This window comes from Amblyomma maculatum, chromosome 1 (assembly GCF_055883805.1).
Source record: "Amblyomma maculatum isolate TAMU_Amacu chromosome 1, ASM5588380v1, whole genome shotgun sequence".
In the NCBI taxonomy this organism is placed as follows: Eukaryota; Metazoa; Arthropoda; class Arachnida; order Ixodida; family Ixodidae; genus Amblyomma; species Amblyomma maculatum.
The window spans coordinates 121,568,552-121,588,279 of NC_139344.1; the positions used below are offsets into that span (position 1 = coordinate 121,568,552).

At 45.3% G+C, this 19,728-nt stretch overlaps 1 protein-coding gene across 10 annotated transcripts in view; it reads right to left on the reverse strand.

Moving 5' to 3' along the window:
- Positions 1-19,728, reverse strand: part of tna (Zinc finger MIZ domain-containing protein tonalli) — a 254,780-nt gene that overhangs the window by 21,883 nt on the left and 213,169 nt on the right. For 6 of the 10 annotated variants that reach the window (XM_084588929.1, XM_084588927.1, XM_084588928.1 and 3 more), the window contains 7 exons: positions 13,176-13,433; positions 12,836-13,049; positions 10,278-10,871; positions 9,240-9,387; positions 6,823-7,037; positions 5,432-5,563; positions 2,675-2,971 (listed from right to left, as the gene is read on the reverse strand). In XM_084588929.1, coding sequence (XP_084445055.1) covers positions 2,675-2,971; positions 5,432-5,563; positions 6,823-7,037; positions 9,240-9,387; positions 10,278-10,871; positions 12,836-13,049; positions 13,176-13,433 — 1,858 coding nt within the window. Of the gene's footprint in view, positions 1-2,674; positions 2,972-5,431; positions 5,564-6,822; positions 7,038-9,239; positions 9,388-10,277; positions 10,872-12,835; positions 13,050-13,175; positions 13,434-17,678; positions 17,775-17,898; positions 18,064-18,585; positions 18,908-19,728 lie in introns of those variants that run through there. The other 4 variants (XM_084588924.1, XM_084588931.1, XM_084588922.1 and 1 more) reach the window with 4 other exon arrangements.

The following is a 19,728-nucleotide window of genomic DNA, read 5'->3' on the forward strand; positions in this document are numbered from 1 at the left end:
GCAACCACGGAATGTAGAGCAAATAAATACTTTCGCTGATCTTTCCTTGCTCGAATTGTACGCATTTTTTTCCCCCGTTTTTGCTATTCCAAAATTAGACCTCTAATATATGCGGGTCTGTATTATATGCGAATTTTTACATTCTTGACAATCTCGGCACAAATCATCTATTTTCAATGCTGCTGTAAATATCGGGACAGGCAAGGCAACAGCGTAAAAAGGGACAACTAGCTTTTTGTATTTTGGGGGGTTTACCAATTGAAGGAAAAAAAAAATGATGGCATAGAAACTAAGCCGAACTAATATTTCAGGCTAGAGTGGATGCTATGAAACTGCCCGAAAGAAAGCAGCTTATCATTTGATCAAGTTTGGTCAGACAGCATGGCCTTCTTTCAAGACGGCTTCATGTATCTGTTGATAACACAGCAGAAAAATAGAGGAACTACGCTCCCTTACACAGAAAAGAAAGGCTCTTGCAAAGTTAGTCTACCTATATTCATGCAAAACTCACTTGTACTTAAGCACTATCTAAGTTTTCAGAATCCGAAAGAAAGAGGAACAAAAAAAAGAAATGAAATAGGATTCTCCCCATACTCCTTCTTGACACTAGCTTTTTATGCTCACCGTGTGCCTGTCTCTCAAGCCACCTACATCTATGTGCCCTGACCAGAATTTCCCTTATTAGCATCACAGCACTGGAAGCAGCAAATGGTAAACTGCTGGCTCCCAGGTATGGGAATTGCAAGCGCACACTGGCATATAAGCACAGCACTGAAATCCTTGCACATGAACACAGTGTGCCTGGCAAATTTGCCAAGTTTATATGTCAGCCCGCTTTGATCTCTAAGAACCATATGCCGTTTATCATTGACTCATTGATGCTGTTCGTAAAGGCTGGATTTTTATAGACAACAACCTTTGCAGCCTGGATCAGTTCTAACCGAATACGAGGGGGTGCTGAGAAGTTCCTGGCTTTGCCCTCTTTGATGTCGAATTGAAAAATTAATTTGGTACCATATAAAAGCATGATATTTTGTTATGTAACTGTGTAAGTATCAGATGTTTCTGATTTTTATAACTATTTTTAATTTCATGTAGAACGTGAGATGGCAGAGGCGCAAGCCAGTTTCACTCTTGTGGAGTTACAAGTCGCGATGAAGTTTTTGTTTCTGCAGGGAAAGTCTGCAAAGGACATTCACAGTGAGATGTGACAAACACTAGGGGAGAAGTGTCCTTCTTACAGCACTGTCAAAATCTGAGTTGCTCGTTTCAAGACAGAATTTCACTGTTGAAGTTGAGCCTCCCAGTGGGCACCCTACAACCTCAACAGACCCGGCAACAAGCGATTCTGTCCATAAGCCGATTCTTAAGGATCGGTGAATATCTGCCAAAAAGATAGCCCAGATACTGCACATCTCCCGGGAGCACGTTGGTTTTATTATTACTAATATCCTAGACATGCGCAAGATTTCAGCGAAATGGGTGCCGAAATGTTTGAGCAGTGATCAGGAGGAGGTTCGAGTTGAGGCATACAAAGCTGTTTTGACCCATTTTAATTCTACAAAAGACCTTTTGGATGGATTAATGATGATGATGAAATATGGCTCCACATTTATGATCCCAAAGCGAAGGAACAGTCAAAGGAATGGTGCCACAGCGTGTCCCCGCGACCGAAGGAATTTCGCACCCAGAAATCGGCCAAAAAAGTCATGGCATTCTTTTTCTGGGACAAAGATGGTGTTCTGTTGGTGGAATACCTACATCAGGGCTGTAGTATAAGCAGAGGATATTACTCCGGCCTCCTCGACAAGCTGAAAGAGGCAAGACAAAACGCCGGGGAAAGCTGAACAAAGGAATCTTTTGGTTGCAGGTCAATGCACCTGCACACACATTCAAAGTTGTCGCTGTCAAACTGAAGGCCCTCGGTTTCCAATTGGTCCACCATCCCCCTATTCACCTGACCTGGCTCCTTCTGACTACCATCTGTTCCCCAACGCGAAGAAACATCTGAAGGGTCGTCATTTTGACGACATTGCTGATCTTGCTGCTGAAAGCTAGTTTGACGACCTGTCACATAATTTTTTTTTAAATGGAGTAGAGAAGCTGAAAGAATGATGCAACAAGTGCATCGGACTCAGGGGGAAATATGTTGAATAAATGTGCAATTTAAAACTCTGACTACATTTTTTCTGAGCAAAGCCAAGAGCTTCTCAGCACCCCCTCGTAAATTTAATCATGCCATCTAATGGAAAAAAAAAAAAAAAAAAAGGAAAAGCAAGCGGAATCCTACTATCGCGAACTCAATATATAAATGTCGAAGTATCTTGACATAGGCTACTTGACTGATTACCCATCTAGATATATACACAGCACTCAAAAAAGATGAGACACGCAAAAACAGATGAATGATAAGTCCCATCACATATGCATCAACAAATATTTGTACGCTCATTGTTGCCAGTCAGTTTCAGTACTGTCATCACATCAATGAGCCAAACAAAACTATTTCAAAGGAACAAGGGCAGTTAGGTGCCATTCTTCTTAGAACAACTGCCAGTCCATTCAAAGAGGACTCTACTGTGCTTAAAACCTCACGCAACAATTGAGAAATAACTCACTCTGCTATTTTCGTTCAGCTGTTAACAAAAAAAAAATTACGACACTGAGTACGCACCTGAATGTGCTTGCACTCCTGGCCCCGTGCAGGTAAGGTGATGCGCTTAAAGGTGATGGGACACTTGAGCTGCACCTTGATGGCAGTCTGCTCGACACCATCCTCCACAGGCCCTGCACCTCCCGAGGGGTTCTGACCGGGGCCACTGTTCGGCCCCTGAGGTGAGGGGCCCACCGAGAAGTTGCGCTTGATTTTGCCAATGCTGTGTTCGGCCGGTAGGAGCCTTTTACGAAGCAGTCCTTGCAGTACTGATCGCACTGTCGGCCGGTGCACTAGTTGCAGCAGAAATAGGTGCGACTGCGAGAGTAGTACCACCATGGAAGAAATCATATTACTGCCTGCCTCAGCAATGACAAGCAACATAGCACCTCTACATAAGTGTGTAAATGCGTAACGTTCCTTTACAGCTCCAGACAAAACACACTGCTGGGCCAGTTGGTTTGGTAAACGCAGCTACTACAAAATCTAAAAGCGCAAGCACACACAGTGGCTACAGCATGTTACTGCAGAGACGGGATTTTCTTCCCTCTCCCGTCTGCTTTTGTGGTACTATCTGCAGATACTACTACAAAAGCAATTGCCCAACTCTAATGGAAGTTCACAGACAATGCAAAAGCTGCAAATGAAAGCCAAAGCACCTGCAGTAGTGATATGAAGAATGAGAGAGAGAGAGAGAATTTACCACATGGCTTGAAAACCATGTGTTAAGGTCCTCCCGGCACTCAACCATGCAAGGTTGAACCATATGAGGCTAAGTACAAATTTTATCATATAAGATTAAGTAGTTACAGAGAAGCTCAAAAATAAAACTTTAGTGTTAACCCAAGGTCTTTTCTTTTTTTTTTTAATTTGACCATCTTTATACGAGCTTTAATCAGCATCATATTGATCAGCCTCATACTGAAGTCCAAGTAAACGAGTAGTCTGTGAAAGCCAATTTTGCATGAGGAATCGACTGCATATTCATTCAACGCATCACTACTAATAGCCAAAAATAATTCATGTTTTGGTGTTGTTCACTCTTCCAGCTTGAGTAAGGTTCTTACAAGAGAAATTTAATATGCAACAACATGCTCTCCTCACTTCTACCACCATCTCTCCTACTCTTTTCACTATGACATGCTATGTATACAAGCGTGTACAAAGCAAACTCTCAGGTTTTTCTGAGGGTGTGCTGTGCCCTAGCAGCATTTTTCTTTTTTTTTAAGTGACCAATGCATCTTATGTGTTGCACCCCCCCAACTGCCTATCGAAAATTTGAATTTTTCCCTTGCATAATCATCGCAACCCCAACATTACTGCCGCGAGAGTCGACTACTAGAGAGCCTACATGGTGCGCCTCTTTCAAGTGCTACTGAAACTAGCTGGCCCGGTTAGGTGCATGCGCTACCAGGAGACGCAACCCGAACCACCATCATCGTCATAATCATCAGATCTTTGTCCATCGCTTCTCGTTCTCGATAGCTTCCGCGATCACCTCATGGACTCTGTTCGCGCAAAGTTGACGGAGTTACGTACGGACATCACAATAATTCCAGGCGGCCTCACATCAATGTTACAGCCTCTGGACACGTCTTTGAACAAACCGTTCAAAGATAACGTTCGGAGGCTGTATGCAGAATGGATGACCAAAGGCCAACACACTCTTACGCCGGGTGGCAAGATAAAGAAGCCACCTGTGGAGCAGCTGTGCAGCTGGATAGCAGAAGCCTGGAACATGATTGGCGCTGAAGTCGTCGTGAGGAGATTAAAAAAAAAACTGGCATTTCCAACGCCCTGGACGCGACGGAAGACGATTTGTTGTGGGACGAAGGTGAAGACGGTGAAGCTGAGGAAGCAGACGAAGCAGCGACCAGCGATAGCGATGGCAGTGTCGACGCAGACTCCGCGGACTCAGAGCGATGGTGATGTTGCAGGCGACCAGCCTTCGCAAATAAAGTGTTTTTGCAATCCGTGTTTGTCGTCTCTGTGCTTTTATTACAAACGTAAGTCCTGCTTGAAATTAATGTTTTGGCTATATTTACAATAGCTGGCTTGAGAACCCCGGTTCACAGCCTATTTACATTTGCTTTCAGCACTCCAAAGCATTTGTTCAAAAATTTTCCTCGCGTAATTATCGCACCCCCTAACTTCACACCGATTTTCCGCAAAAAAAGTACCAGCATTATGCGAGTAAATACGGTAAACATCAGGTAATGAACTAAGGAACACACTCCAACTAGACAGATCCAAGCTCTGCCTCAAATCCTAGAGCAGTCCTGATCAGGAAGCGCCAACTAATAAAGATGTCTAACACTACCCAGCCAAGGCTTACGGTGGACATAGGATCACTTTGACAAAGCACTCTTAATGGCCGAGTGATTTCCGTTCTCCGATTATAGGCTTAGTGTTCAACTCATGGTTCCACGATGCCCGTCATTTTGTTCTCAGTTTACTCTGTACGACGTTCACGCAGTCTTTACAAAAAATGTTGACTTGTTTTATCATACCGTTACGGGCATGTGCAGCATATGCGTCAGCTTTTCTCATTCCCGCTGGTACCCATGTGGCTAGGGACCCAGCAGAACTTTTACTTCCTGTCCTTGTTTGTAAGCTTTCCCTGCGTTATTAATGATATCAACGTTCCTAAAACGTGCACTACACTGTATGCCATTGCAACCCATTAATGCGCACCTTGCACAAACCAGTGAGGTCAGCTGGTGTGTACAAGACAGCATAAAAAGTCGGCTCAAAGTAGTAGACAGAAAACACACTCACACAACAACAGGCTGTAACGGTGATCTGCACAGTGTTGCGGCCTGCTTGGCAGACTTCCTTGAGATATAACGGCCGATGTGAAGTCTTGCTCTCACCCCGGTCAATGCTCAGTGGAGTGGCATTGACAGAGACCTGCATTCAAAGCATCAGAAAACGAACTTTAAGCCACGAACAAGTGCGCTTTAGAAATTGCTACAGTGACAGACACAAAGCTTGCCAATAAATAAGCGTGTCGAAGCACATTTAAGGCCTGTTCACCCTACGCCAAATATAAGACAAGTGAAGTGGATTCGGCTGCCGGATACATAGCGCAGTGCGAATGGGCCTTTATGCAGATTCCAGGCATCTGTTAAGTAAAAAAAAAAAAAAAAAAAATGTTATTGCAAGAATTCCATAGGCATAAGGCATCAACGACCCATTGCTGAAAGGAGTGTGTGGAAGGCTGCATTTGACAAGTAACACCAGCAGACACATTGTAGTAAAAAAAATTGGGGGGACAACACATAAGCAGTGTATGATGTGATAGAGTCAATGGTTTGTACACTGCCATCAGCAGTAGCAAAAAGTCATTTTACTACCCAACGTATATGGTGACAGAGTTAATATACTCACTTCATGTCGTGTGTTCCAAGGCGGACATCACTGTTGTGTCTTTTGACATCTATAGCTTTATTTTCATAATTTACAGACCTTTTCAAACACAGGGCATGGGGCACCGCCGTATTGCTCACTAGCCAGTGCTCGTAGCACTGGACAGCACTCAGGACTAAACTCTCTTCTGCTCTCCCCTCAGTCCAAAAAACTAGTTCCATCAAGGGTTGTGAAAAAGGTCTAGAGAGTTTCCACAATCACTTCGCAGTTTCAGATTAATATTCATTTTATACACACATATTCGAGTCATGTTACACTGCATCCTTTCATTACTTAATTCGTATTACTTGATCCGGTTATTAACTGCACTATTCATATTTTCATTGCACTATCCAGTTAGCCTTTTCATACTCAAATCTGTTTAAAAAGCACTAGTTGCATACTCACAAAGAATGGTCCATTCGTTGCACTTAGCATATTAAAGATGACTGCCAATTTCTTTATTTCGATTGCACTAGCATTTTGGCGTGTTCTTTAGAGTACACGACAACTGACAAGCAGTATTTATAAGGCTTTAGTTTATTTCACATTATTAATGAATACCGTGATGCCCGTGCAAATTAAGATACGAAGTAAAGAAAATTAATGCTTGAGAAGTACAATGAACATGAAATCGGAAAACTGCTACTATTTAGTCTTGCCACTGAAACATGTGACAAGTTTCATGCGATACCTCCAACAATGCTTGTTGCTCCCTTCCACAATGACAGGGATTGTTCGCATGGGACAAAAATGCGCACCTGGACTGAGGCAGGCCAGTTGGTGTGCATCTGGCGGTCCTCGTGGTGGAAGCACTTGAGCTGCAGCTCCAGGTCAGAGCGCCAGACGAGCGTCTCGTGCACCGAGGGCTTCAGGTGGAACACGTGGTTGCTCACCGCCAGGTTATGCTCCAACCGGAAGGGCGCCAGGATGATGCCATCTTTCACGGGAAATGTCAGGCGTAGCTCGTCGTCCTCTGCAAGGAATAGGCATGCAATCAGCTTCCAATCACCTGCTGCAGACACACACAGTACAGGGGGACCAGGTAGGAAAATATGCACCGTACAGGAGGAGGTGGGTACTATACAATTTGTTAGGCAATGTGTTGGATAACCTTACAGAGAAGCTCACAAGACACACAGATATATGGAGGTCGAGCATGTTTACGGGGTGGCACAATGAGCATGTTTACGGGGTGGCACAATCACCAATCTCTTATGTACTTTAGTATGCTAGGAAAACAAAATTTCTCTAAAGGGGTAGAGACACCAAATTACAAGGTTGTGTAAACCTTGTCACGCGCTTCCTTTGCGAGTGAAGATAGTCACAGTCAAGTATTAGACTCAAGGGAGGCATAGAAAATATTGTAATACTTTTTTAAAGTTCGTGGAAATGCTCGCTCTCGCATTCTAGACCCATCGCTAGCGCACTGACTGTGACGTAGGTTCACTGAAAAAACCATAATCAGGTATTTGTGAGATCGCTGCACAGTTTACTGACGTAAAAGGCGATACTGCTGGTCGGCTCCTTTCGGCTCTTTCATTGCACCCGTACGTATACCAGCGTGACAGCGTACAAACAGTTCTAAAGCACAGACAGCATGACGGTTCCCTGTAGCCAAAATTATACTTGATGGCAATATTCATTCACTAAAATTTACGAAGGCTGCCGCTAACGACACGGCGACAGTCGGCGTTGTTGTCGGTCACCATAGCAGAGACCAGAGTGGCCAGGCGGAGTGGCTTCGGCAGCAGTGAGGCAGTGTAGCGCTCCTTGGCTTTGTACCAGAAAAAACAAATGTTATCAGGACTGCTTGCTGTCTCATGCAACAGTAGCATGCCTGCCAAAGTGTGGCGACTTCGGCAATGGTGCTTCTCGTAGGTGCGCCAGACGAATTCTGCAGTTCTCTGCCTGCCCTACTCGTCGCTAGGACTAGTCAGTTGTGCAAGAAGGGACTTAGATCAACGAATCAACGCTGAAAGGTTCGCCTGCTGTCACCGCTTTACTATAGAAAGCCCATCTCAAAATAAAATAAGCTTGATAAGACGTGTATGGCGACTGCCCTCAATAGGCCTTTCCACAAGTAGTGCCGACGACCGTTCCTTGCCGCTTGATATACTACTCGGCGCACTGGGTCACACCAACGCTTCATGACGATTGTACACACGTTCTGCAATGTAAGCAATTGTCGATTTCAGTTCACTGTTGTCAACTACTCAATAGCCATTTTCATTCGCTAAAATTTGTGAATTTTCTCTCAACGATCACCAGATTGTACAAGCGAAAGCGGCGCCTTGATCAGTACGATTCAAGCTATAATTTTGGCGAGCATTTACGTGCCCCCCATCATAGTCAAAGCCTCTTCCACTTCTTCATTTTTCCCAGCCGCTCATATAGCATAAGAATTTGGGAGAAATTGTAGCGCATTGAACGACGTCCCGACATTGGCACAGCCAGGACCAACCATGTTGTCAGAGAGTGAACTGGCAACAGCTGTTCGCAAGTGACAATGACATGTTTCCGAATAGTTCGCGTAGGCGCGGCGTGCAGTATCGCCAAAACGACGCAAACATGTTTACGGATGCAGTTTATCAACTGTTTCCACAGTGTGACTCCGTCATGAGAGCATATGGCGGAGTCACACTGCAAACAAAGCAGACGACGCGCCTACTCGTTGACATTAAGAGTTTTTGGTCCACGTGACATTTCAATGTTGTCTTTTCTGTTTTTTGACATCAAGTAAAAACCTGGCAACTACAAACTGAAACTGTTGCGTACTAATAATATGATAGTAAATTATGTAATGCAATTTCGTGCTTCTAACACTGTGCTTTGTGCTTACAGAATCACTAAGCACTCTTTACAACAAAGAAGTATGGCACAAAAATTTGGTGTCCCTACCCCTTTAATGATTTAAGTGACTATGTCCACTTTTCACTTGTTCCTCCTAACGAGCTAGGTCCTCACAACGACTGAGTTCAAAGTAAAGGCTTGGTGGTGAGCTATTGAGAGGAATAAGAATGGCAATTACACTAACACATTGAACATTCACGGGGTTTAATGACAGGAGTGCCCAACACAAATAATTAAACATCAGAGTGCCCTGTGAAGAACTGCTTATTTTAACCTAAGGGAAGAGAGAACTGGAACACTGCGCATCACTTTGACTGCAACTCACTCTGAATGGGCAGAGGAGGCTTGATATCGGGAAACACAGGCTTTGTGTCCTGGCTTGGAGACAGGTATGGGGGCATGCCCGATGCTGGGGTCAGTGGTGGTGTGGGGTTGCCAGGAATGGGCGAGTGCTGGTAGTTCATGCTCCGCTGCTGTCAAAGGAACAACAACGACAACAGGTAAATAAATAAAAAATTCCACATGAGCACCACCACAGTTGCATGCTAGGGAAATAATGTGGGTGCTCAGCACACCAAAAGCTTCCACGACAGGAAACCAGGAGAATTCGAGGCAAGTACTCAAAACGTTGCCCAGTGTTGGTGCTTTTGCTCTCACTGCAGCCCAAAATTTCAAGCTTCAGTCTTTCGAAAGGAAAAACTATAAATATCCCAAAAGGAGAGCAGCTTTCCAACAAGGAAGAAGACCACAAAGAACACAACTTTCTTTTGCAAAAAGAATTCAGCTACCTACAATGACCATGCCACTCTTCCTGGCACCAGTTACAAGAATGTGATGCAAGTGGCAACAACATGAACCTGTAAGTTTTCTGCAGTAGTAACTGCAGCAGCCACTGATGGTAAACAATTGATTTCGCTGGGTTAACAATGTAGCCATTCCAGAAGCATCAGTTCCAGCAAATCTCCTTGGCCTCAAAGGCTGCTGAGAATATGTAAAAAAATTTGGGGGACATTTAAGCTCTGCCTTTTACGACGCGATAGCGTAGGCTTTAGTCATGCCGTATGAGTGTGCCTGCGGAGGCCTAGGGGTAATGCGAATGTGAACGCAAGAGTCTTGGCAGGCCGATTCTGATATCGCCCTCCCACACGAAAGGAGAGACCTTAGTTGGCAGCTCCTGCCGAACGTAAGGTCGGGCAATTCTACGTCCAATCAGCGCTTGGCTATGTCAGTTGCCAGCTACCGCCTGCCAGCACCATACTTGGGATTTTTCACTCACAATGCCAACACTGGTGCTGACGCAGGATTTTTAGCGACTGGGGCCTTTAATGCTACCGTGTAAAAAAATCAAAGGAGTGCGCCTCACCTGGAAGCCATGCGGTGCATACTGGCTGCCCTGCATGAACTGCTGCTCATACTGGGCCTGTGGCCCCATCGGCTGCTGGTAGTACTGGCTTCCCTGGGTGCCACCGGGGTAACCACCAGGTGTGGGCATGGGCTGGCCAGGTGGCCTGCCTCGTAAGGGAGAACCCTGGTGGTATGCTGCCAGTGCTCCCTGGGGTGTGGGCGCCCCTCCTCCATAGCCCCCACCCTGCTGCTTGGGGAAAGGTCCAGTGGCCGCCCCTGGGTACTGAGGACCATACTGTTGCTGAGGAGCACCCATGTAGCCTCCCTGCATGGGTCCAGCCGGGTACTGCTGCTGCTGCTGCCGCTTATGTGCCAAGTATTGCTGGGGATTAGGATAAGGCCGGCCACGAGGGGGAGGCTGCTGTTGCTGCTGCTGTGGCTGCTGCTGGCCGTACAGAGGCCCACCTGCCCCGCCCAGCTTGGAGGCCCCCAGTGGCCCCATGGCTGGTCCCATCAGGCCCCCCATCTGGCCTCCAGCTGCACCACCATGAGGAGGACCCCGCTGTGGGGGAACCCCATAGCCTGCACCAGGGAACTGCTGATGGCCACCCATCTAGACAGAGGAGGAAGAAAGGCACACATTACAATGAGGCCCTTCTCCAACCATTTCAAATCCCATGGCAAATGATACATCTTCCTCCTATGCACTTCAATCTGTGCTGCCAATCTAAGTCATAAAGAACACAAAAACGTAGAAGTGAATGTGCTCTGCAATTGCTACTCCTGGGAGAGATGCCTGGCAGTGTAGCCTAACTACCCTCTGCGGAAAAAAAATAAATAAATAAGCGAAGTGTTTGCTTTCTAAAACCCTAAAAAATGGCACAAAAAACACACAAGACACATGCATAACTATAACCATATGCATTAAGAGAAAAATCAGGGGAATGCTTAAGCGTCGCCTTAAGAGTAGACTTGATAGTGCCCCTAACACTGCCTTTTCATTCCACGAATTGTATGCGAAGCGTATACAGCTCGTTCAGTTTAAAAGCCATAGCCATTCCCAAAGTTTCAACTCAGGAATTGTCAGGAACGTTCATAGTGTAGCAGGAAAAATAGAGGCCTGTAGTTGACCAATAAGTGCCAGGAAATGGATAGGGAGTGCAAAGGGTGATTGATGGTTAATACTAAAGTCATAATAGATAAATTATTGGAAACTGAAATTAGGACAAGAAAAAATATTAAAATCAATTACAAAAATAGAAATTAAAAGAAAACTAAAAAACAAAGTGATTAGTCAATATGTTGTATTCCGCCATACTAAATGTGCCAAGTCAATGCACCATAGTCTGCCAAAGCTAAAGAAGTAGATGAGGCAAACAAACGCATCTACTCTTAAAACAAAGCCTAAATATTATTTAGCTGGTTTGGTTATTGGGGAAAGGAAGGTGCAGTATCCGTGCTGTATTCTTTCTCTGTCCAGTTTTAGCATGTTTTTTCTGTCGAAAATGATGTACCAATTGGCCCGGCAACTTTCTGTAATGCAGTATCCGTCTCACTTGTTTATGTTGTGGAGTTTAACGTCCCATAGCAATTAGGCTAAGACAGACGCTATAGCGGAGGGCTTTGAAAATTTAAACTATCTGGAGTTCTTTAACGTTCACTGACATCGTATCTGTCTCACTTCTTGGTCGACACCTACACTTACAATTAGCAGCCTACAATTGGAGTACAGGGTCCGTCAAAAATTCCCAGGCCACAGTGTCTGCTTCTGAGCACTGCTGAGAGGCATTTGACGCCCCTGATACTCACCATCTGTGTAAGGAGTAGAAGGATGATCATTCTCACCTTTACAGGACTCGGTATCTTAAACATTAACTTGAGTGCCTGATTATAAAGCCCAAATGCAGACCCTGTGGCCTGGAAATTTTTGAATGACCCTGAACATATGTCATCAGTTCGAATTCCTATCGCAAAATAGCTAGCAAATGAATGCTAAGTGAAAGGTGAAATGCTGTGACACCACCTTGAATGCTGCACAAAGAATGGTTGCAGCACAATTTTCATACAGAATCACGTGCCCATTTTTTCCCACACATTTTCATTTTAATTTTGGGCTATCCAGGGTATGGCACTGGCTTTTCGGCCAAACGAACCCTATACACTATCATTTAAATGTAGGCTGGTGTCCAGTTTGACACATGATGCTTACTAACAAAGAGTGCTTGACATGCATGAGATTAAAGGAGAAAAAGAAATTAATGTGGTATTCAGTGCAATATCTGACATGCAGAGTGACATTGCACATAGCTGTGGAAAATGTAAACTACACAATTGTAATATGTTGCTTCTACTCACTTTTAACTACCAAATTAGGTTTTGTATACATGCCCTCGCAAAGAGCAGTAAAAATAAATTCTTTATCATTGTGTCCTGCATGCCTTCAGTTCTGCTTTTTACTGGCGTGCACTGGAGTTTCTAAACTGAATCAACTTTTTCTTTCCTCCTTCAACAGAACTTGACAGCCAGCTTCAAGCAGCTGAACTGTGAAGTTAATTATGTACCACTTGCATAGTTTACCTGTCCATATTGTCCACCCATGACCTCCTGCTGTCGCTGCTCCTGAAGAGCAACAACGCTCGCTGTGGCCGTGGCTGTAGCAGTGGCCGCAGCCACCAAGGCTGCTGTGCTGAGAGCTGATGGCCCTGTTTGGAACTCCCCCGCTGTGCCGTGCCCAGCACCCGCCATGGCACCAGGCATGCCACCAGCCATGCCACCAGGGCTCTGGCCATACCTGAACAGGCACAGAGCATTGAGCTGGCAAACAAACTTCCTGGGGGATCATCCATCAATATGGGACCTTATCCAGTTTACCTGCTAGATCTGCTCATATGTGTATAGTTGTGGAAGCAATTCTCACCCAGCATATGCATTTGGAGGCTGCCGTGAGGGTGGTACTGGTGAGTAGCCCTTGGTGGGGCCCAGAGGCGACCCCGAGGGATAGCCAGCGGGGCCATACGGGCCCCCCTTAGCCTGGGGGGGCCCAGGCGCGTAGGGCGCTGCGCTCTGCGTGGTGGATGTCACTCCCCACACCGTGGTCACCACTGACAGCTGCTGCTGCTGGCTCACGGGGCCACCCCCGCTCTGCCAGCCCAGGCCCGACATGCCTCCGGCATCACTGCACAAGAAATCCAACAGCATGGGTCACCAACAGCTTTCCAGGGTCATTTATCAAACAATGCGGCAAATGAAACAATTTTTAGTGTGTTAGCACAAAGACCATCACCCCCACATGCACTGATGACTGTTTGTCCAGCCCTCCCCACGAACACACCTCTGGCAGGTGCGAAGGTTGGTAGGTGGCACAGTCTGGCAGGACAACTCAGGCAGCACTTTTAAAATGGGAATCAAATCAACTAGGACCCTTGAATCCCAAGTCAGCCACACTACTCCCAGACCCTGGCTAAAGCAAGCCTTGGCATCTGTGTCCGATGGCCTTTCACATAATGTGCTAGATTACGACTGTATGCTAATGAGTATGTGTGACTCAAAACCTAAGTGAAAACCAAAATGCTAGCGCACCCAGTACGTACTATTTGTCCAATCACACTAAACCGACAGTTACTTTTTTTTTTTTTTCTTCAGCAGTAACAGCTGTGTGGCATCTTTTCCATTCTCCCACTTTTACAGGCTCAACCTTTCATCCACCATTTGCAACTGCAGCATGCACGCCAATTCATGCATGCAACAGAGCAGCTGACACAGCACATGCACAGGCATGGCAAGCTGAAGACTGCTTAATTCCAATCAAAGTTCTATGCAACTAAAAACACTTCAGTGTGTACACTATGCCTTTCTGGAAGGTTTCTTTAAAGCATGAATTCATAAAGAGGCTACTGTACATGGGCCACAGCAGTTGCACTTGCTAGTTTTCCATTTTGATCTAGTGGCTCGCATCGACAAAATGACTCTAAGTGGAATCTATCATCTGAAAATATATATACTGCCCACTGTTCAATGCATTGCAGATATGCAATAAGCAATGCCATAGCACGTCGTTATACACATATGTATGTGTGCACAATGCAAAAACGTGTTTGAAGAAACTAACCATAGATTCATCTTTAGCATAAGTCTCGCGAGCCTAAAGGGTAAAAAAAAATTTTTTATATGCTATATTATTATCTCCAGAACAATGCTGTCTAAAAGATATACGTCATAGATAAGGGATGCATATTAAAAGTTACTGTGCCAACTTCAGATTACAAATGCCAGTTGAATTCTCTTATATTAATGAATTTCCTCTTATTCAGCTTAAACCCATTCGAGTTTTATTTGCCATAGACACACAAAAATAACATAATAAATAAATAAGAATGCAGAGGATCACAAAACTTGGAAAACTAACACTGTGGGTAAAACCATGCTTCGCCAAGGTGTTTGTCATTTTTTTACCAATTTTAAATAAATAAATAAATAAATAAAAAGTGCCCTTCACCTTGTAGTCACCAGTGAAAAGTAAATCAAGGTTAACTGACAAAGAGTAAATGTGTCAAGTATGATGATGAGTAAACGAGACAACTACTGTTGGAAGCACAATTCTAAAGCGATTACGATGCAGTAGTAGTCCGAACTAAATGATCACCACCAGAAGTACCCAGCCAATAAAAACACTGTGCTTCCATGCTATGTAACACCTCAGCAAGGCTTTACACTTATGTCTATTACCAGTGTGGCTTACATAGGTATGTCTAATATTTTTATCCCTGAAGTCATACCAAACAACTTCACAAACTGTTGAATAATATATCTAAAGTTCTAATAAAATGTACACAATTTGCAATGCTTAAAAAATGGCCAGTAGCAGGTAACCATAAGTACAACAGCCACGTTTCACATGCACTAACACAGCTCATTTCACTCACACAATGTGCTATTGAGAGCACTCCAGACATGGTGTGCTGCTAGTCGGTGACACTTGGTAGATGTGAAGCAGAGCATTGAACATTGCCAAAGAAACAAACATAACTGCTGAATGTGTTTAGTTGGTTTGGCGCAGTGCTTACGGAGCTCGACTACTGTGCTCAAGGAAGCGGGATCGAATCCCGACCTCGGCAGCTGCGTTTCGATGGAGGCGAAACAGAGTGGCATCAGTGTGCTGTGCGATGTTAGTGCACGTTAAAGAACCCCAGGTGGTCTAAATTTCCGGAGTCCTTCACTACGGCTTCTCTCATAGCCTGAGTCGCTTTGGGACGTTAAACCAGACAAACCAACCAATCAATGTGTTTAGGTCTCTTTCCTTGCCACACTGCAGGCACTCTATCACTTCCAAACAAAATCACAGCAGACACAAGAATTTCAGGAGAATGACACATTCAGCGAGAGTACCAGTTTTTGCACATTCATTTAAGCTTACCCAGAAGTACACTTCAGCACTACTGGATTTTTGTATGAACGACAGAAATATTGGGAGGCGTTCACTTGGGTAGCAAATTTACTTTTCCTAAAATAATGAATGCTGGACATTATCACTATGTTTGAAAGTGATTTCTCGATTGTAAGTGGACACATCTTTTGATTGAGTGGAGCTTTTGTAAGAGTTATTTAAAAATTTCCTTATCATTACAAATTCCTTCCCTCGGCAAATATCACATTAAATCTCCACGTAAATTACAAGAAGCAGACAAATGCAGAAGAAGCACGCACTAATGCCTGGCAAGTAGCAAATAATGACCAAAAGCATCCAAAATCAACAGGCAGATATGCCACAGTGCCACTTTCTGCTAGGTATTGTATAACTGTTTTTGTTGTCATATGAAAAAAAGAAAGCTGAGGAATCAAAACATATCGTTCAATCCTGGACTTTATAAAAGCGTCAAACCACTTTCAATCCTGGACTTCACAAAATCGTCAAACCTCTTTCCATTAATTTAATCATTTCATTATCATTTATCATTACATAACCCTCTGATGCCCTGAAGCAATAAACATTGATCATAAAGAAAAAATAAGGTAAGTGAATCAAACTTTGAGAAGGTTCCTTCATCAAACAATACATTTCTGCACCACTCTTAAATTAGCAGTTATGGTTATAGCTTTATGCACTTCTCACCAAATGGAATAAAGATAGCAACATTGTATTGAAGTAGAGGCCGCGGCTGCACTCCCCAACTGTCTCAGTAATTACACAAAAAGTTTGCACCCAACAGGATAAGTTGTGAAGTACTTTGTAGCAGTAACCTGCAACTGTCTCATATGCATGACTTGAGTAAGTAGCTGCTTCACATGATACCAATTCAAATTTTATAGGTCAGAACATGTTCTCTGCGTGTTTCTAGCACGGTCAAACATGCCAATACAATGCTCTTATATCAAGACACTTTATCTGGCGAGGACGCGGGTTCGATCCCGACCGCTTTTCGATGGAGGCGAAAAGCAAGGGGCATTTTTACTGTGCGATGTCAGTGCACTTTAAGAGCCTCAGGTGGTCGAAATTTCCAAAGCCCTCCACTAAGGCGCCTCTCACAGCTGAGTTTGGGGACGTTAATCTTTGTATGACCAAACCAAACAGCTTGTCTAAAGGCATAAATGTTAACAGTTATCACAGATGCATACATGACAAATAAAACTGCTGTAACCCCTACCGAGCATGCTCATAACGCGCAGCCCTCAATTTGTGCACATCACTACAGCACGCAAATAGACTCAATCCGCTAAACGATAGTACACCCGGGATGCAAGGGCTTTGTTCAAACATCACGGTACTGTTGACTCTATTCACGGGCTGAAACTGGCGCAAGCAGCAGGTGTCACGAAATACGTCAAGCGGATGTCGTTTACCGACATCTGTGTCGACGTTTTAGTGTAAAGCAACGTATAATGTCAAATCTCAGCTCGAGGGAGCCAATTTGAGTTTTCAGGTAGGCAAACGCTTCTCTCAATACCTGAATACTCACAGTGTTCAAGTGAAACAGCTGCGCTACATGTTCCTTATGAGCACGGAACGGTCCAGCAAGGTACTTACATATATGTTTTTGTTGTTGTTTTTTTTAAAGCGCTTTGCTAGGTAATCATACGACGGTGGCGTCAAGCACGACTCTCGTATGCCAACGTCATAGCGTTGAAAGCGGCTCTCACCTTGCGAAACCCATCGCAAGGAGCAACGCGCGAACGTTACGACGTGACAACGTGCACAGTGGACGACAGCATACAAGTCAGTGCTCGTGGAGCCTTTAAAAGTGTGCAAACAGCTGCGGCAAAGCAAATCGCATTTCTATCGCATAGAAAAACAGCCTGAGAAAATAGAGCGGACGGGGGGTATGTGGGGTTGAACGTCCCGGAGCGACTCGAGCAATGTGGGACGTCGCAGCAGAGGGCTGAGGATTAATTTAGACCACTTCGGGATGTTGCAGTGACATCGTACCTGAAGGAATTGCAGTGACATTGTACAGCACACGGGTGCCTTTTGCATTTCGTCTCCATCGAAGCGTTTATGTTTTCCACTACCACCAGGAAACAAGGTAACTCCCAGGACCCCTCTGCGACTGTCTCCCAGCAGCATAGCATAGCTACAAAAGCACACTAATGGACAAACGGTCAAAGAAATGACATAAAATTGTCTTTACAATGAGCTTATTTCCAACCTGTCCATTTACTCTCGGTGCACTGAAGCGCCAATGGAATATCCAAGTCCTTGTAAATGCGAACCAGCACGAGCGTAGCGTGCTGTCAGTAGCGCCACTAGGAAAGAAACGGCAAGCGCACATGGCACCGCAAAAGAACGTGAGACCCTGCGCACAAAAACAAGTTCGATCGCCAGCGAACTTCAAAACGTCGCGGGTCGGCGCACACGCCGGCTAGCGCAGTTCGAAAAACAAGGTTCAGGAAAAAAGTTTAGAGATCGCTGGTACGGTGGAGAAAAGAAGAAAGAAGGCAAGGAACGCACAAAACTGAAATGCAGCGAGTGGACAGCAGCACAGAAGACGCCTCAGGTTTTGCATGCGGTACGGGTTTAGTGACAAGCCGCCAAACGGCAGCGTTCACAATCGCTCTGTAGTTGACTGAAACGGTGCCGTTGTAACTGTAGCAGCCAGAACGCGACAGCAGAAACAAAGACAGGCCAATCCAGTACAATTGTTACTGGATTGGCTCGTCGTTTGAATTTTCTGCTTGCTAATAACAGCGCTGAGAGAATCAACAGGACCGCATCCGAAGTCAGCGGCGCCGATCGCGTTTTGTTCCATATGATCGGCAGAGCCCTCATTCACGGTAACGCTCTCGGCAAGCAGGCCGCTATAAGCGCGTTTTTCTCTGCAAGAAGAGGAGCTTACCTTCCGGAAAGCGCTTGTCCATCGCAGTAAACATCAGCCACAATTTCGAGTTGGGTCATGGGCGTGATGGAACACATGATTTCGCGTGGAAACCCATATAAAACGCAATCACACACGCACGCACACTCCACACATTCACGCCATTGTTAGAGGATGGCTGCCACTCGCTCGGGCGAGCGCGAGTGCGCATGCCCGGAAGCGCCGTGACGTCACGCGCGGAGCAGTCCATGCCAACCGAGCAGCTGGCGGTCGCTCGCGGTTGGCAAAGCCGCCAGCGCGACTGCGTTCGAGCGTCGAGGACGACCTTACACGCGCGCAGCGCGCAAAAGGCGGAAAATCAATATCTGCTGCACACATACACGGAAGTCCTTGAAAATCCCTTTGTCTCTGCTGCCGCCGCCGCAGAGTGTGCCGGCCGCGAAGTGAAATCGACCACTCGGATGGACGACGCTACGAGGTCGCCATCCGAATCCACGCGCGGCCGGAATGCCGCGTCGGCTGAGTTTCAAGTAGATTCTGAGCGCTGGCTGATAATGTTTGCACAATGAATGTGCGAAGTTCGCCACGCATCGATCAAGAGCGATGCGACATAGCTCGCCCCCATCCCGCAAATACCACGGCTCACAGAACACACTCCTCTGATAAAATAGGCCCGTCCGACAGTGCTTACATTGCCTCATAGATGGCGCGGGCGTCGGAGCGCGCTCTTACGCGCGCTGCTCACCACAGGTCGTCGCCTAATCGCCGCAGCTTCTGATCTTCGTTTCTTTTGAACCGGAAAAAAAAAAAAAAAAAAAAAAAAAAAAAAAAAAAAAAAACCGTGCGCGCGGAGGGCGGGCTGTTTGATCATTATGATTAGCATCTATTGTAAAACTGCCATGTCTGACGCATCAGCCCTGCTGGTGTTGGGTAGATGAAATATTTCACAGACACGCACTGGATATGCATAAATATGATAGTTACACGTAAAAGCAGTTTCCAAAGTCTACTGCAAAAGTACAAAAATTGAGTACGTCAGAGCTATCCAAAAACTCTGGAGTACGTATGGACTTTTTAAATGTGAGGACCAATGAATAACGGCTGGTAAGTTATTGGCGCGATAAGTGATAGATGGGAGCACACGCCTAACGACTCAAGACGCGA